General features: G+C 58.0%; 1 protein-coding gene across 1 annotated transcript in view; it reads left to right on the top strand.

Moving 5' to 3' along the window:
* Positions 1-17,876, top strand: part of DUOXA1 (dual oxidase maturation factor 1) — a 39,019-nt gene extending 21,143 nt beyond the window's left edge. The window contains exons 5-6 of the mRNA XM_078854480.1: positions 15,762-15,976; positions 17,656-17,876. Coding sequence (XP_078710606.1) covers positions 15,762-15,976; positions 17,656-17,876 — 436 coding nt within the window. The remainder of the gene's footprint in view (positions 1-15,761; positions 15,977-17,655) is intronic.
* Positions 17,877-19,096: the final 1,220 nt, after the last annotated feature.

Here is a 19,096-nt window from a genome sequence, read left to right as displayed (position 1 = left end):
GTTACAGGAGTCTGGTCCTATTGGGAATCCAGGACGTGGGCGGGCAGAGCTCGTCCACTACAAAAGGATTCCCCCCCAGCCTAAGGGGGAGATCCACAGGGCCTGGAGAACCAACTAATTACGGGGGACAACTAATGAAAAACAGGGACGGGAGTGCGGTCAAAGGGTCAAATGAAGGGAACCGGACGGGGACACCAAGCAGAGAACCCCGGACAGCGCCCACCGCTCCTCAAAGGCGTCAAGGGAGTCGGTGGACGCCGCCCAGAGGAACTCCGCTCGGAGGCGTGAACGGACAGAGGAGCGGAAATAGGCCCCGCAGTCGCAGGAGACTCCGTCGGCCAACCTCCTCACTCTGGTTTTATAGATGGCCGCTTTAGCCAGGGCCAGGAGGAGGTTGACCAGGAGGTCCCGCGACTTAGTGGGGCCACGGACAGGGAGTGCGTAGATGAGAAGGTGAGGAGAAAAGTGCAACCAAAACCGTAACAAAAGATTGGTGAGGAGCCGGAATAGGGGCTGCAACCTGGCGCACTCCAGATACACGTGCGCCAGGGTTTCCCTCACGCCGCAAAAGGGGCAGGTGTTACAGGAGTCTGGTCCTATTGGGAATCCAGGACGTGGGCGGGCAGAGCTCGTCCACTACAAAAGGATTCCCCCCCAGCCTAAGGGGGAGATCCACAGGGCCTGGAGAACCAACTAATTACGGGGGACAACTAATGAAAAACAGGGACGGGAGTGCGGTCAAAGGGTCAAATGAAGGGAACCGGACGGGGACACCAAGCAGAGAACCCCGGACAGCGCCCACCGCTCCTCAAAGGCGTCAAGGGAGTCGGTGGACGCCGCCCAGAGGAACTCCGCTCGGAGACGTGAACGGACAGAGGTTCGGAAATAGGCCCCGCAGTCGCAGGAGACTCCATCGGCCAACCTCCTCACCCTGGTTTTATAGATGGCCGCTTTAGCCAGGGCCAGGAGGAGGTTGACCAGGAGGTCCCGCGACTTAGTGGGGCCACGGACAGGGAGTGCGTAGATGAGAAGGTGAGGAGAAAAGTGCAACCAAAACCGTAACAAAAGATTGGTGAGGAGCCGGAATAGGGGCTGCAACCTGGCGCACTCCAGATAGACGTGCGCCAGGGTTTCCCTCACGCCGCAAAAGGGGCAGGTGTTACAGGAGTCTGGTCCTATTGGGAATCCAGGACGTGGGCGGGCAGAGCTCGTCCACTACAAAAGGATTCCCCCCCAGCCTAAGGGGGAGATCCGCAGGGCCTGGAGAACCAACTAATTACGGGGGACAACTAATGAAAAACAGGGACGGGAGTGCGGTCAAAGGGTCAAACGAAGGGAACCGGACGGGGACACCGAGCAGAGAACCCCGGACAGCGGCCACCGCTCCTCAAAGGCGTCAAGGGAGTCGGTGGACGCCGCCCAGAGGAACTCCGCTCGGAGGCGTGAACGGACAGAGGAGCGGAAATAGGCCCCGCAGTCGCAGGAGACTCCGTCGGCCAACCTCCTCACCCTGGTTTTATAGATGGCCGCTTTAGCCAGGGCCAGGAGGAGGTTGACCAGGAGGTCCCGCGACTTAGTGGGGCCACGGACAGGGAGTGCGTAGATGAGAAGGTGAGGAGAAAAGTGCAACCAAAACCGTACCAAAAGATTGGTGAGGAGCCGGAATAGGGGCTGCAACCTGGCGCACTCCAGATAGACGTGCGCCAGGGTTTCCCTCACGCCGCAAAAGGGGCAGGTGTTACAGGAGTCTGGTCCTATTGGGAATCCAGGACGTGGGCGGGCAGAGCTCGTCCACTACAAAAGGATTCCCCCCCAGCCTAAGGGGGAGATCCGCAGGGCCTGGAGAGCCAACTAATTACGGGGGACAACGAATGAAAAACAGGGACGGGAGTGCGGTCAAAGGGTCAAATGAAGGGAACCGGACGGGGACACCGAGCAGAGAACCCCGGACAGCGCCCACCGCTCCTCAAAGGCGTCAAGGGAGTCGGTGGACGCCGCCCAGAGGAACTCCGCTCGGAGGCGTGAACGGACAGAGGAGCGGAAATAGGCCCCGCAGTCGCAGGAGACTCCGTCGGCCAACCTCCTCACTCTGGTTTTATAGATGGCCGCTTTAGCCAGGGCCAGGAGGAGGTTGACCAGGAGGTCCCGCGACTTAGTGGGGCCACGGACAGGGAGTGCGTAGATGAGAAGGTGAGGAGAAAAGTGCAACCAAAACCGTAACAAAAGATTGGTGAGGAGCCGGAATAGGGGCTGCAACCTGGCGCACTCCAGATAGACGTGCGCCAGGGTTTCCCTCACGCCGCAAAAGGGGCAGGTGTTACAGGAGTCTGGTCCTATTGGGAATCCAGGACGTGGGCGGGCAGAGCTCGTCCACTACAAAAGGATTCCCCCCCAGCCTAAGGGGGAGATCCACAGGGCCTGGAGAACCAACTAATTACGGGGGACAACTAATGAAAAACAGGGACGGGAGTGCGGTCAAAGGGTCAAATGAAGGGAACCGGACGGGGACACCAAGCAGAGAACCCCGGACAGCGCCCACCGCTCCTCAAAGGCGTCAAGGGAGTCGGTGGACGCCGCCCAGAGGAACTCCGCTCGGAGGCGTGAACGGACAGAGGAGCGGAAATAGGCCCCGCAGTCGCAGGAGACTCCGTCGGCCAACCTCCTCACCCTGGTTTTATAGATGGCCACTTTAGCCAGGGCCAGGAGGAGGTTGACCAGGAGGTCCCGCGACTTAGTGGGGCCACGGACAGGGAGTGCGTAGATAAGAAGGTGAGGAGAAAAGTGCAACCAAAACCGTAACAAAAGATTGGTGAGGAGCCGGAATAGGGGCTGTAGCCTGGTGCACTCCAGATAGACGTGCGCCAGGGTTTCCCTCACACCGCAAAAGGGGCAGGTGTTACAGGAGTCTGGTCCTATTGGGATCCAGGAAGTGGGCGGACGGAGCTCGTCCACTACAAAAGGATCCCCCCCAGCCTAAGGGGGAGATCCACAGGGCCTGGAGAGCCAACTAATTACGGGGGACAACTAATGAAAAACAGGGACGGGAGTGCGGTCAAAGGCTCAAACGAAGGGAACCGGACGGGGACACCGAGCAGAGAACCCCGGACAGCGCCCACCGCTCCTCAAAGGCGTCAAGGGAGTCGGTGGACGCCGCCCAGAGGAACTCCGCTCGGAGGCGTGAACGGACAGAGGAGCGGAAATAGGCCCCGCAGTCGCAGGAGACTCCGTCGGCCAACCTCCTCACCCTGGTTTTATAGATGGCCGCTTTAGCCAGGGCCAGGAGGAGGTTGACCAGGAGGTCCCGCGACTTAGTGGGGCCACGGACAGGGAGTGCGTAGATGAGAAGGTGAGGAGAAAAGTGCAACCAAAACCGTAACAAAAGATTGGTGAGGAGCCGGAATAGGGGCTGCAACCTGGCGCACTCCAGATAAACGTGCGCCAGGGTTTCCCTCACGCCGCAAAAGGGGCAGGTGTTACAGGAGTCTGGTCCTATTGGAATCCAGGACGTGGGCGGGCAGAGCTCGTCCACTACAAAAGGATTCCCCCCCAGCCTAAGGGGGAGATCCACAGGGCCTGGAGAACCAACTAATTACGGGGGACAACTAATGAAAAACAGGGACGGGAGTGCGGTCAAAGGGTCAAACGAAGGGAACCGGACGGGGACACCGAGCAGAGAACCCCGGACAGCGCCCACCGCTCCTCAAAGGCGTCAAGGGAGTCGGTGGACGCCGCCCAGAGGAACTCCGCTCGGAGACGTGAACGGACAGAGGATCGGAAATAGGCCCCGCAGTCGCAGGAGACTCCATCGGCCAACCTCCTCACCCTGGTTTTATAGATGGCCGCTTTAGCCAGGGCCAGGAGGAGGTTGACCAGGAGGTCCCGCGACTTAGTGGGGCCACGGACAGGGAGTGCGTAGATGAGAAGGTGAGGAGAAAAGTGCAACCAAAACCGTAACAAAAGATTGGTGAGGAGCCGGAATAGGGGCTGCAACCTGGCGCACTCCAGATAGACGTGCGCCAGGGTTTCCCTCACGCCGCAAAAGGGGCAGGTGTTACAGGAGTCTGGTCCTATTGGGAATCCAGGACGTGGGCGGGCAGAGCTCGTCCACTACAAAAGGATTCCCCCCCAGCCTAAGGGGGAGATCCACAGGGCCTGGAGAACCAACTAATTACGGGGGACAACTAATGAAAAACAGGGACGGGAGTGCGGTCAAAGGGTCAAATGAAGGGAACCGGACGGGGACACCAAGCAGAGAACCCCGGACAGCGCCCACCGCTCCTCAAAGGCGTCAAGGGAGTCGGTGGACGCCGCCCAGAGGAACTCCGCTCGGAGGCGTGAACGGACAGAGGAGCGGAAATAGGCCCCGCAGTGGCAGGAGACTCCGTCGGCCAACCTCCTCACCCTGGTTTTATAGATGGCCGCTTTAGCCAGGGCCAGGAGGAGGTTGACCAGGAGGTCCCGCGACTTAGTGGGGCCACGGACAGGGAGTGCGTAGATGAGAAGGTGAGGAGAAAAGTGCAACCAAAACCGTAACAAAAGATTGGTGAGGAGCCGGAATAGGGGCTGCAACCTGGCGCACTCCAGATAGACGTGCGCCAGGGTTTCCCCCACGCTGCAAAAGGGGCAGGTGTTACAGGAGTCTGGTCCTATTGGGAATCCAGGACGTGGGCGGGCAGAGCTCGTCCACTACAAAAGGATCCCCCCACAGCCTAAGGGGGAGATCCACAGGGCCTGGAGAACCAACTAAGTACGGGGGACAACTGATGAAAAACAGGGACGGGAGTGCGGTCAAAGGGTCAAACGAAGGGAACCGGACGGGGACACCGAGCAGAGAACCCCGGACAGCGCCCACCGCTCCTCAAAGGCGTCAAGGGAGTCGGTGGACGCCGCCCAGAGGAACTCCGCTCGGAGACGTGAACGGACAGAGGTTCGGAAATAGGCCCCGCAGTCGCAGGAGACTCCATCGGCCAACCTCCTCACCCTGGTTTTATAGATGGCCGCTTTAGCCAGGGCCAGGAGGAGGTTGACCAGGAGGTCCCGCGACTTAGTGGGGCCACGGACAGGGAGTGCGTAGATGAGAAGGTGAGGAGAAAAGTGCAACCAAAACCGTAACAAAAGATTGGTGAGGAGCCGGAATAGGGGCTGCAACCTGGCGCACTCCAGATAGACGTGCGCCAGGGTTTCCCTCACGCCGCAAAAGGGGCAGGTGTTACAGGAGTCTGGTCCTATTGGGAATCCAGGACGTGGGCGGGCAGAGCTCGTCCACTACAAAAGGATTCCCCCCCAGCCTAAGGGGGAGATCCGCAGGGCCTGGAGAACCAACTAATTACGGGGGACAACTAATGAAAAACAGGGACGGGAGTGCGGTCAAAGGCTCAAACGAAGGGAACCGGACGGGGACACCGAGCAGAGAACCCCGGACAGCGCCCACCGCTCCTCAAAGGCGTCAAGGGAGTCGGTGGACGCCGCCCAGAGGAACTCCGCTCGGAGGCGTGAACGGACAGAGGAGCGGAAATAGGCCCCGCAGTGGCAGGAGACTCCGTCGGCCAACCTCCTCACCCTGGTTTTATAGATGGCCGCTTTAGCCAGGGCCAGGAGGAGGTTGACCAGGAGGTCCCGCGACTTAGTGGGGCCACGGACAGGGAGTGCGTAGATGAGAAGGTGAGGAGAAAAGTGCAACCAAAACCGTAACAAAAGATTGGTGAGGAGCCGGAATAGGGGCTGCAACCTGGCGCACTCCAGATAGACGTGCGCCAGGGTTTCCCTCACGCCGCAAAAGGGGCAGGTGTTACAGGAGTCTGGTCCTATTGGGAATCCAGGACGTGGGCGGGCAGAGCTCGTCCACTACAAAAGGATTCCCCCCCAGCCTAAGGGGGAGATCCGCAGGGCCTGGAGAGCCAACTAATTACGGGGGACAACGAATGAAAAACAGGGACGGGAGTGCGGTCAAAGGGTCAAATGAAGGGAACCGGACGGGGACACCGAGCAGAGAACCCCGGACAGCGCCCACCGCTCCTCAAAGGCGTCAAGGGAGTCGGTGGACGCCGCCCAGAGGAACTCCGCTCGGAGGCGTGAACGGACAGAGGAGCGGAAACAGGCCCCGCAGTCGCAGGAGACTCCGTCGGCCAACCTCCTCACTCTGGTTTTATAGATGGCCGCTTTAGCCAGGGCCAGGAGGAGGTTGACCAGGAGGTCCCGCGACTTAGTGGGGCCACGGACAGGGAGTGCGTAGATGAGAAGGTGAGGAGAAAAGTGCAACCAAAACCGTAACAAAAGATTGGTGAGGAGCCGGAATAGGGGCTGCAACCTGGCGCACTCCAGATAGACGTGCGCCAGGGTTTCCCTCACGCCGCAAAAGGGGCAGGTGTTACAGGAGTCTGGTCCTATTGGGAATCCAGGACGTGGGCGGGCAGAGCTCGTCCACTACAAAAGGATTCCCCCCCAGCCTAAGGGGGAGATCCACAGGGCCTGGAGAACCAACTAATTACGGGGGACAACTAATGAAAAACAGGGACGGGAGTGCGGTCAAAGGGTCAAATGAAGGGAACCGGACGGGGACACCAAGCAGAGAACCCCGGACAGCGCCCACCGCTCCTCAAAGGCGTCAAGGGAGTCGGTGGACGCCGCCCAGAGGAACTCCGCTCGGAGGCGTGAACGGACAGAGGAGCGGAAATAGGCCCCGCAGTCGCAGGAGACTCCGTCGGCCAACCTCCTCACCCTGGTTTTATAGATGGCCACTTTAGCCAGGGCCAGGAGGAGGTTGACCAGGAGGTCCCGCGACTTAGTGGGGCCACGGACAGGGAGTGCGTAGATAAGAAGGTGAGGAGAAAAGTGCAACCAAAACCGTAACAAAAGATTGGTGAGGAGCCGGAATAGGGGCTGTAGCCTGGTGCACTCCAGATAGACGTGCGCCAGGGTTTCCCTCACACCGCAAAAGGGGCAGGTGTTACAGGAGTCTGGTCCTATTGGGATCCAGGAAGTGGGCGGACGGAGCTCGTCCACTACAAAAGGATCCCCCCCAGCCTAAGGGGGAGATCCACAGGGCCTGGAGAGCCAACTAATTACGGGGGACAACTAATGAAAAACAGGGACGGGAGTGCGGTCAAAGGCTCAAACGAAGGGAACCGGACGGGGACACCGAGCAGAGAACCCCGGACAGCGCCCACCGCTCCTCAAAGGCGTCAAGGGAGTCGGTGGACGCCGCCCAGAGGAACTCCGCTCGGAGGCGTGAACGGACAGAGGAGCGGAAATAGGCCCCGCAGTCGCAGGAGACTCCGTCGGCCAACCTCCTCACCCTGGTTTTATAGATGGCCGCTTTAGCCAGGGCCAGGAGGAGGTTGACCAGGAGGTCCCGCGACTTAGTGGGGCCACGGACAGGGAGTGCGTAGATGAGAAGGTGAGTAGAAAAGTGCAACCAAAACCGTAACAAAAGATTGGTGAGGAGCCGGAATAGGGGCTGCAACCTGGCGCACTCCAGATAAACGTGCGCCAGGGTTTCCCTCACGCCGCAAAAGGGGCAGGTGTTACAGGAGTCTGGTCCTATTGGAATCCAGGACGTGGGCGGGCAGAGCTCGTCCACTACAAAAGGATTCCCCCCCAGCCTAAGGGGGAGATCCACAGGGCCTGGAGAACCAACTAATTACGGGGGACAACTAATGAAAAACAGGGACGGGAGTGCGGTCAAAGGGTCAAACGAAGGGAACCGGACGGGGACACCGAGCAGAGAACCCCGGACAGCGCCCACCGCTCCTCAAAGGCGTCAAGGGAGTCGGTGGACGCCGCCCAGAGGAACTCCGCTCGGAGACGTGAACGGACAGAGGATCGGAAATAGGCCCCGCAGTCGCAGGAGACTCCATCGGCCAACCTCCTCACCCTGGTTTTATAGATGGCCGCTTTAGCCAGGGCCAGGAGGAGGTTGACCAGGAGGTCCCGCGACTTAGTGGGGCCACGGACAGGGAGTGCGTAGATGAGAAGGTGAGGAGAAAAGTGCAACCAAAACCGTAACAAAAGATTGGTGAGGAGCCGGAATAGGGGCTGCAACCTGGCGCACTCCAGATAGACGTGCGCCAGGGTTTCCCTCACGCCGCAAAAGGGGCAGGTGTTACAGGAGTCTGGTCCTATTGGGAATCCAGGACGTGGGCGGGCAGAGCTCGTCCACTACAAAAGGATTCCCCCCCAGCCTAAGGGGGAGATCCACAGGGCCTGGAGAACCAACTAATTACGGGGGACAACTAATGAAAAACAGGGACGGGAGTGCGGTCAAAGGGTCAAATGAAGGGAACCGGACGGGGACACCAAGCAGAGAACCCCGGACAGCGCCCACCGCTCCTCAAAGGCGTCAAGGGAGTCGGTGGACGCCGCCCAGAGGAACTCCGCTCGGAGGCGTGAACGGACAGAGGAGCGGAAATAGGCCCCGCAGTGGCAGGAGACTCCGTCGGCCAACCTCCTCACCCTGGTTTTATAGATGGCCGCTTTAGCCAGGGCCAGGAGGAGGTTGACCAGGAGGTCCCGCGACTTAGTGGGGCCACGGACAGGGAGTGCGTAGATGAGAAGGTGAGGAGAAAAGTGCAACCAAAACCGTAACAAAAGATTGGTGAGGAGCCGGAATAGGGGCTGCAACCTGGCGCACTCCAGATAGACGTGCGCCAGGGTTTCCCCCACGCTGCAAAAGGGGCAGGTGTTACAGGAGTCTGGTCCTATTGGGAATCCAGGACGTGGGCGGGCAGAGCTCGTCCACTACAAAAGGATCCCCCCACAGCCTAAGGGGGAGATCCACAGGGCCTGGAGAACCAACTAAGTACGGGGGACAACTGATGAAAAACAGGGACGGGAGTGCGGTCAAAGGGTCAAACGAAGGGAACCGGACGGGGACACCGAGCAGAGAACCCCGGACAGCGCCCACCGCTCCTCAAAGGCGTCAAGGGAGTCGGTGGACGCCGCCCAGAGGAACTCCGCTCGGAGACGTGAACGGACAGAGGTTCGGAAATAGGCCCCGCAGTCGCAGGAGACTCCGTCGGCCAACCTCCTCACCCTGGTTTTATAGATGGCCGCTTTAGCCAGGGCCAGGAGGAGGTTGACCAGGAGGTCCCGCGACTTAGTGGGGCCACGGACAGGGAGTGCGTAGATGAGAAGGTGAGGAGAAAAGTGCAACCAAAACCGTAACAAAAGATTGGTGAGGAGCCGGAATAGGGGCTGCAACCTGGCGCACTCCAGATAGACGTGCGCCAGGGTTTCCCTCACGCCGCAAAAGGGGCAGGTGTTACAGGAGTCTGGTCCTATTGGGAATCCAGGACGTGGGCGGGCAGAGCTCGTCCACTACAAAAGGATTCCCCCCCAGCCTAAGGGGGAGATCCGCAGGGCCTGGAGAACCAACTAATTACGGGGGACAACTAATGAAAAACAGGGACGGGAGTGCGGTCAAAGGCTCAAACGAAGGGAACCGGACGGGGACACCGAGCAGAGAACCCCGGACAGCGCCCACCGCTCCTCAAAGGCGTCAAGGGAGTCGGTGGACGCCGCCCAGAGGAACTCCGCTCGGAGGCGTGAACGGACAGAGGAGCGGAAATAGGCCCCGCAGTGGCAGGAGACTCCGTCGGCCAACCTCCTCACCCTGGTTTTATAGATGGCCGCTTTAGCCAGGGCCAGGAGGAGGTTGACCAGGAGGTCCCGCGACTTAGTGGGGCCACGGACAGGGAGTGCGTAGATGAGAAGGTGAGGAGAAAAGTGCAACCAAAACCGTAACAAAAGATTGGTGAGGAGCCGGAATAGGGGCTGCAACCTGGCGCACTCCAGATAGACGTGCGCCAGGGTTTCCCTCACGCCGCAAAAGGGGCAGGTGTTACAGGAGTCTGGTCCTATTGGGAATCCAGGACGTGGGCGGGCAGAGCTCGTCCACTACAAAAGGATTCCCCCCCAGCCTAAGGGGGAGATCCGCAGGGCCTGGAGAGCCAACTAATTACGGGGGACAACGAATGAAAAACAGGGACGGGAGTGCGGTCAAAGGGTCAAATGAAGGGAACCGGACGGGGACACCGAGCAGAGAACCCCGGACAGCGCCCACCGCTCCTCAAAGGCGTCAAGGGAGTCGGTGGACGCCGCCCAGAGGAACTCCGCTCGGAGGCGTGAACGGACAGAGGAGCGGAAACAGGCCCCGCAGTCGCAGGAGACTCCGTCGGCCAACCTCCTCACTCTGGTTTTATAGATGGCCGCTTTAGCCAGGGCCAGGAGGAGGTTGACCAGGAGGTCCCGCGACTTAGTGGGGCCACGGACAGGGAGTGCGTAGATGAGAAGGTGAGGAGAAAAGTGCAACCAAAACCGTAACAAAAGATTGGTGAGGAGCCGGAATAGGGGCTGCAACCTGGCGCACTCCAGATAGACGTGCGCCAGGGTTTCCCTCACGCCGCAAAAGGGGCAGGTGTTACAGGAGTCTGGTCCTATTGGGAATCCAGGACGTGGGCGGGCAGAGCTCGTCCACTACAAAAGGATTCCCCCCCAGCCTAAGGGGGAGATCCACAGGGCCTGGAGAACCAACTAATTACGGGGGACAACTAATGAAAAACAGGGACGGGAGTGCGGTCAAAGGGTCAAATGAAGGGAACCGGACGGGGACACCAAGCAGAGAACCCCGGACAGCGCCCACCGCTCCTCAAAGGCGTCAAGGGAGTCGGTGGACGCCGCCCAGAGGAACTCCGCTCGGAGGCGTGAACGGACAGAGGAGCGGAAATAGGCCCCGCAGTCGCAGGAGACTCCGTCGGCCAACCTCCTCACCCTGGTTTTATAGATGGCCACTTTAGCCAGGGCCAGGAGGAGGTTGACCAGGAGGTCCCGCGACTTAGTGGGGCCACGGACAGGGAGTGCGTAGATAAGAAGGTGAGGAGAAAAGTGCAACCAAAACCGTAACAAAAGATTGGTGAGGAGCCGGAATAGGGGCTGTAGCCTGGTGCACTCCAGATAGACGTGCGCCAGGGTTTCCCTCACACCGCAAAAGGGGCAGGTGTTACAGGAGTCTGGTCCTATTGGGATCCAGGAAGTGGGCGGACGGAGCTCGTCCACTACAAAAGGATCCCCCCCAGCCTAAGGGGGAGATCCACAGGGCCTGGAGAGCCAACTAATTACGGGGGACAACTAATGAAAAACAGGGACGGGAGTGCGGTCAAAGGCTCAAACGAAGGGAACCGGACGGGGACACCGAGCAGAGAACCCCGGACAGCGCCCACCGCTCCTCAAAGGCGTCAAGGGAGTCGGTGGACGCCGCCCAGAGGAACTCCGCTCGGAGGCGTGAACGGACAGAGGAGCGGAAATAGGCCCCGCAGTCGCAGGAGACTCCGTCGGCCAACCTCCTCACCCTGGTTTTATAGATGGCCGCTTTAGCCAGGGCCAGGAGGAGGTTGACCAGGAGGTCCCGCGACTTAGTGGGGCCACGGACAGGGAGTGCGTAGATGAGAAGGTGAGGAGAAAAGTGCAACCAAAACCGTAACAAAAGATTGGTGAGGAGCCGGAATAGGGGCTGCAACCTGGCGCACTCCAGATAGACGTGCGCCAGGGTTTCCCTCACGCCGCAAAAGGGGCAGGTGTTACAGGAGTCTGGTCCTATTGGAATCCAGGACGTGGGCGGGCAGAGCTCGTCCACTACAAAAGGATTCCCCCCCAGCCTAAGGGGGAGATCCACAGGGCCTGGAGAACCAACTAATTACGGGGGACAACTAATGAAAAACAGGGACGGGAGTGCGGTCAAAGGGTCAAACGAAGGGAACCGGACGGGGACACCGAGCAGAGAACTCCGGACAGCGCCCACCGCTCCTCAAAGGCGTCAAGGGAGTCGGTGGACGCCGCCCAGAGGAACTCCGCTCGGAGACGTGAACGGACAGAGGATCGGAAATAGGCCCCGCAGTCGCAGGAGACTCCATCGGCCAACCTCCTCACCCTGGTTTTATAGATGGCCGCTTTAGCCAGGGCCAGGAGGAGGTTGACCAGGAGGTCCCGCGACTTAGTGGGGCCACGGACAGGGAGTGCGTAGATGAGAAGGTGAGGAGAAAAGTGCAACCAAAACCGTAACAAAAGATTGGTGAGGAGCCGGAATAGGGGCTGCAACCTGGCGCACTCCAGATAGACGTGCGCCAGGGTTTCCCTCACGCCGCAAAAGGGGCAGGTGTTACAGGAGTCTGGTCCTATTGGGAATCCAGGACGTGGGCGGGCAGAGCTCGTCCACTACAAAAGGATTCCCCCCCAGCCTAAGGGGGAGATCCACAGGGCCTGGAGAACCAACTAATTACGGGGGACAACTAATGAAAAACAGGGACGGGAGTGCGGTCAAAGGGTCAAATGAAGGGAACCGGACGGGGACACCAAGCAGAGAACCCCGGACAGCGCCCACCGTTCCTCAAAGGCGTCAAGGGAGTCGGTGGACGCCGCCCAGAGGAACTCCGCTCGGAGGCGTGAACGGACAGAGGAGCGGAAATAGGCCCCGCAGTCGCAGGAGACTCCGTCGGCCAACCTCCTCACTCTGGTTTTATAGATGGCCGCTTTAGCCAGGGCCAGGAGGAGGTTGACCAGGAGGTCCCGCGACTTAGTGGGGCCACGGACAGGGAGTGCGTAGATGAGAAGGTGAGGAGAAAAGTGCAACCAAAACCGTAACAAAAGATTGGTGAGGAGCCGGAATAGGGGCTGCAACCTGGCGCACTCCAGATAAACGTGCGCCAGGGTTTCCCTCACGCCGCAAAAGGGGCAGGTGTTACAGGAGTCTGGTCCTATTGGAATCCAGGACGTGGGCGGGCAGAGCTCGTCCACTACAAAAGGATTCCCCCCCAGCCTAAGGGGGAGATCCACAGGGCCTGGAGAACCAACTAATTACGGGGGACAACTAATGAAAAACAGGGACGGGAGTGCGGTCAAAGGGTCAAACGAAGGGAACCGGACGGGGACACCGAGCAGAGAACCCCGGACAGCGCCCACCGCTCCTCAAAGGCGTCAAGGGAGTCGGTGGACGCCGCCCAGAGGAACTCCGCTCGGAGACGTGAACGGACAGAGGATCGGAAATAGGCCCCGCAGTCGCAGGAGACTCCATCGGCCAACCTCCTCACCCTGGTTTTATAGATGGCCGCTTTAGCCAGGGCCAGGAGGAGGTTGACCAGGAGGTCCCGCGACTTAGTGGGGCCACGGACAGGGAGTGCGTAGATGAGAAGGTGAGGAGAAAAGTGCAACCAAAACCGTAACAAAAGATTGGTGAGGAGCCAGAATAGGGGCTGCAACCTGGCGCACTCCAGATAGACGTGCGCCAGGGTTTCCCTCACGCCGCAAAAGGGGCAGGTGTTACAGGAGTCTGGTCCTATTGGGAATCCAGGACGTGGGCGGGCAGAGCTCGTCCACTACAAAAGGATTCCCCCCCAGCCTAAGGGGGAGATCCACAGGGCCTGGAGAACCAACTAATTACGGGGGACAACTAATGAAAAACAGGGACGGGAGTGCGGTCAAAGGGTCAAATGAAGGGAACCGGACGGGGACACCAAGCAGAGAACCCCGGACAGCGCCCACCGCTCCTCAAAGGCGTCAAGGGAGTCGGTGGACGCCGCCCAGAGGAACTCCGCTCGGAGGCGTGAACGGACAGAGGAGCGGAAATAGGCCCCGCAGTCGCAGGAGACTCCGTCGGCCAACCTCCTCACTCTGGTTTTATAGATGGCCGCTTTAGCCAGGGCCAGGAGGAGGTTGACCAGGAGGTCCCGCGACTTAGTGGGGCCACGGACAGGGAGTGCGTAGATGAGAAGGTGAGGAGAAAAGTGCAACCAAAACCGTAACAAAAGATTGGTGAGGAGCCGGAATAGGGGCTGCAACCTGGCGCACTCCAGATAGACGTGCGCCAGGGTTTCCCCCACGCCGCAAAAGGGGCAGGTGTTACAGGAGTCTGGTAGAAGGCAAATATACTGGCCACTGGATGAATAGTTTTCTGTTCCCTGAGTGACCAGAGCAGGGGCTGCGCTAGAGCAATCAGGAACCTGCTAGAACCAATTAAGACAGGCAAGCAAATTAAGACACCTGGAGCCAATTAAGAAATACTAGAATCAATTATGGCAGGCAGACTAATCAGGACACCTGGTTTTAAGAGGACCTCCGATCAGTTAGTGGGGGGCGTGCAAGGAGCGAGAAGGTGTGCTGCTGGAGGACTGAGGAGTACAAGTGTGATCAGGCTTCAGGAGGAACATCCTGTGGTGAGGATAAAGAAGGTGCTGGGGGGAGGCCATGGGGAAGTAGCCCAGGGAGTTGTAGCTGTCATGCAGCTAAAACAGGAGATGTGGACAGCTGCTATCTACAGGGCCCTGGGCTGGAACTCGGTGTAGAGGGCAGGCCTGGGTTCCCCCCAACTCCTGATCGGACATAGGAGGAGTTGACCTGGTCTGTGAGCAACACCAGAAGGGAAGGTCTAATTTGGAAAGGGATCTGGCCTATCCCTGACCCACTAGGTAGGACAACAGAGACTGGAGATTGTTTGCCATTTCCCCCATGCTGGCCAGTGCTGAGGTTAGCTGACTGAACGGCAGGTTTGAGCCACTAGCAAAAGTGGCCAAACTGAGGGCTGCCGTGAAAGTCTGAGGTGAGCAAATCTGCCAAAAAGCACAGGATCCACCAAGGCAGAGGAGGAACTTCGTCACACACTACAAAAGTGATTTTTCATCCTGTTGGTAATAGCCCACTTTAATTGAATTGTCTCAACTCCCCACTTGGTAAGGCAACTCCCATCTTTTCATGTACTGCTATATATATCTTCCTACTGTATTTTCCACTCCAAGTATCTGATGAAGTGGGTTTTAGCCCATGACAGCTTATGCCCAAATAAATGTGTTAGTCTCTAAGGTGCCACAAGTACTCCTTGTTGTTTTTGCTGATACAGACTAACACGGCTACCACTCTGAATCCTGGAGGAGACCCAGCCAAGGCCCTGGCCACCCGTGGTCAGTTATGGTCACATGGCATTTATGCAGAACTAGGGATGTTAGTCCCCATCCCAGCCAAACTCTGCCTCAGGTAGTTGCATTCTGCCTTCCAAAAGCCCTCCTGCAGCGTCAGTGGGGTACCATGTTCTTTGTCACTCCCTGGCCCAAACTGCCGTAGGGTCTTGCTTTAGAACGGTGGGGTCTATTTGATTCAAGGTCATCTCCCAAGATGGGTTTCTGAATATCTGGAGCACCCCCTGGCAAGGCCGCTGTGGCGGGTCTGGCATCACAGAGCAGGTGTGTCCCTTGATAATGCAGTCTGGCATGGGTAGTTAGGAAATTCTTCTGCATGCACACGTTCCATGGATTCCAGGGCCTCTCAGAGGGAGATGTTCCCCTAGGTGAGGAGTGGAGAGTCTGTGAGCACTGGGACCCCTGCACTTGCACACTTGCACCCCCAGCTCAATCCTCACTGCACACTATCGCCACGTCCAGTCCTCCCTCTTGCCGAGGAGGTGGTTTCAAGGGCAAGTGTGTCCAACTGGGATCCTCTAAGAAAGTCATCCCTGGAATTCAGTAGCATTACACCGGGGCTGAGCTCAGCCTGAAGTGCCCCTCGGGCGAGGCAGGAGGTTGGGTTCAGTGCAGATGCCGTGGGATCTGTGGGCCTGGCTCTCTGTAGCCCTTTATACCAGTGCAAAGGATGACTATTGCAGGGTCAGGTGACGAGGATGCTGCCCACTCGTGATCGGAGAGAAGGTCTCGGGAGCTGCCCAAAGCAGGTCAGTGTAAAAGCAAGGGATGGCCTCTCCTTTCAACCCCGCTGCTCTCTCGCAGGTTGGCCTTCTGCACCTGGCTGATTTCCAACATGCTGTTCTCCATGCCAGTCCTGCTGTACGGGGGCTACATGATCCTGCTCACGGCAGCACTGCTGATCTTCTCACTGCTCTTCTTCTCTGTCGCGAGGAACTCCCCGCTGTGCACCATCCGGTTCGGTCCAGCCTCCTTGCAGACTGTGTACGGGGCATCCTTCTGGTTCACGCTGGCAACAGGTCAGTGGGCAGTTTTTTGAGTGAACTGGGGTTCTCCTCTTCTCCAGTGCTGCTGTGTGACCTAGCAACACAGGGAAAGAGACAGGTGGGACCAAAAGCCACCAGTTCCCCCAACACTGCACTTGGCCACAGGAAACTGATGGTGTGGGGTGCTTCCACCTGATTCCAACAGGGCAAATTGGCTCAGAGCTCCAGGGGAACCTTGCCCAGGGCTCTGACAACCCTTTGAGAAAGTTCTTTCCAGACCCCAAGTGCAGCATTACATCAGCCGTGAGAAAGGAGCGGGCCCTGGGCTGTGATTCTGGAGAGATGGATCAGAGCAACATTGCAGCTCAGGGGCCCCCTTGGGCCTTGGATTTGATTAAATGCCAAGTCGGACAAATTAGAGGTTTCTAATCACACAGGAAATTTCTGCTTCTCCGAGGGGTGGGTAATCCCCTTTACCTGAATCCCTCCCCCATGCTGGGATAACAGCAGTGCTTAATTTGTACTGAAAGAGGTGCCAGGGCTCCATCAGTTGCGTGCTGGAGCTCCAGTAATTTTGTTACTTTCATAACTGATGTGCCAAGCCCAGAGGTGCCAGAGCTGTGAGCTGCCAAGCCCAGAGGTGTTGGGGCTCTGAATTGCCAAACCTAGATATACCGGGTGGTATCCCAGCCCTGGCAAGCCCTGGCACAAGTTAAGCCCTGGATACAGTGCAAGAGGAAAAGCACTGGAAATTCAAGCCCATCATGGAGATGGTTAGTATCTTTTCAAAGAAGGCGTTCACCAGTACAGTGTGAGCGAGTGACTACAAGGGTTGGCATATTCAACTCCACTAACAGTGGAGCAGTAAAGCTAGGACTGGTTTGATACATTTATTAAAGATCTGGAAAAAGAACTGAGCAGCGAGGTAGTAAAATTGGCAGATGACCCAAAAATATTGAGGATAGGCAAGATTGGAGAAGAGCGTGAGGAACTTTAGAAAGAGCTAACCAAGCTAGGTGATTGGGGGGCATATAATGGCCCATGGCATTGAGTGCTGTTGGATGTAATGTCATGCACATTGGAAACAGCAGTTTTAAGTATTCAGACTCACTAGTGGGTTCTAAATTATCTGTAACTACTGAGGAAAGGGGCAAGGCTCGCTGTGGACAACTCAGTGATGTCCTGCTCAGTGTGCAACAGTAGCAGCAATCTGCAAAGCGAACAAGATGTTAAGGTGTACAAGGAACGAGATGGATAATACGGAGGATATTGCATTATATAAAGTGGTAGCAATCTGCATGGAACTTGGAGGGTGCAGCAAAGTTGCAGGAGGGAAGGGAAGGGAAGAGGCACCAGGCTGTCGGTCAGTGTGCATATGGCTGGAATGCTAGATGCTGTTGCAGCAGATCTGTAAATAGTTCTCTCCATAGAGAGGCGGTTTAGTTTTTCGAGCAGCGAGTCCTGTCATGTTATGACCCCTCACATGAGACAGGGAGGCCTCCCCTGGGATACCATAGTCCATTCTGCTCACCCTGTCCCACGTCCTGGACTGCTTCGCACTGCACCATCAGAGCAGAGTGGCACCAAAGCCCATGTAGTTGGCCATGAGGCTCAGCCAAGCCCAGGGAGCCCTCTGGTGGCACAGAGGTAGTATAGTGCAGGAAAGGTACAGACCTGCAGCCTGTAACTAGTCCCCCCATGTTGCGTTGCAGGGCTGCTGTGCTTCCTGCTGGGGCTGGGCGTGATCGTCCTGAATTCTGTACAGCCTGAGAAGCTGAAGCTGGTCTTTAATCTGAGTGAGGAAGGGGGAGAGGAAGAGGAAGACGAGGGGCCTGCCCAGCAACCCCTGAGAGACAAAGCAAGCTCCTCTGAGCAGGACACGCTCCTGGTGCCCCTGAGCGAGCATTGCAAAGTGATGGTTACTGAGCTGTAGGGAATCCCTGCTGGGTGCCCGCCATTCCCCTGCCTGCCTGGCGGAGCTGAGCCACAATGGGAAGGTTGGGGAGGTGCAAAACTGTGCTGGTAGCAGCCTGTACCCAGGCTGGGTGAGGGAGTTCTCGTGGCCTATCCATCGTTAACTGCCCCCCGCCGCTCAGCTCTGCACAGCCACACCAGGCATGTAGGCATGGCCCGAACAGACCTGGGGCCCATCTAGCCTCAAGCTGCTCCCAGCGATGGCCAGCTCTTTTCCGAGTGGTTGTGCGTTGTGTAGGCCCCAGCCGTGTGTCTGAGCAGCTAATGTGCATTGCCTTGCAGTAGCCAAGCCTGAATTCCACTGGCCATCCCCCAGCTTCCTTAGGTCCCTTAGTCTTGCCACTGCTCCCCTCCTCTCCTAGATCATTCGGGAAGGTATTATACAGCACAGCCCTGGTACACTGCCCTGGACAGCCATCTGCTGTTACCTAAAAACGGGCCGTTTATTCCTCGTTTTGTTTTCGTTTCTCTCGGGTACGGCTGCACATCACCTGCAGGGGTAATTCCCAGTGCGGGCAGACAGACCCCCGCTAGCTCGGTTGGAACTAGTGCCTAAAAATAGCAGCAAGGCTGTGGGATGCTAGCCACACGAGAACTACCCAGGGCATGGGGGGGCTTGTACTCGGGTGGCCACCACTATGGCCACACTGCTATTTGTAGGTGCTCCCTCAAGCACAGCTAGTACACGTACATCCACCCACGCTGGGAATTACACCTCCCTGCTGCTGTGTAGACGTATCCTGGGTCAGTTTCTGATCCCAGGCAGGAATTCTTCCCCTCTCCCTCCAGCACTCCTTAGTTTCCTTACAAGCTTCTTGTGAGGGCCTTTACGGAAGGCATTTTGAAAAGTCCAAATCAATACAATCAGGCAGCGCGCCGTTTGGTCCTGCTTTCTGGGGTGCTGAAAGGGTGCCAGGAGATTGTGGAGACATGATTGTCCTTCCCTGGCACCAAGCTGGTTTGTCCCTCACATAGTGCCCATCTAGGCGTTTTATCGCTCTCTCTGCACAGGTTGTTCACACCGTTCCCCTGGCCATAGGTGCTCACACCCACTGGTAGCCCCCCAATCAGCTCTTCTCCCTCCCCCCAGCGCTTCCTCCCCCCCTCCCCCGCGGCCCCACCAATCAGCTCCTTCCACTCCCTCCCAGAGCCTCCCTGCTTGCCGCAGATCAGCTTCAG

Source organism: Lepidochelys kempii, chromosome 10 (genome assembly GCF_965140285.1).
Source record: "Lepidochelys kempii isolate rLepKem1 chromosome 10, rLepKem1.hap1, whole genome shotgun sequence".
In the NCBI taxonomy this organism is placed as follows: Eukaryota; Metazoa; Chordata; order Testudines; family Cheloniidae; genus Lepidochelys; species Lepidochelys kempii.
Note: the sequence above shows the minus strand (reverse complement) of the source record. Positions and strands in the feature narration are given on the sequence as shown.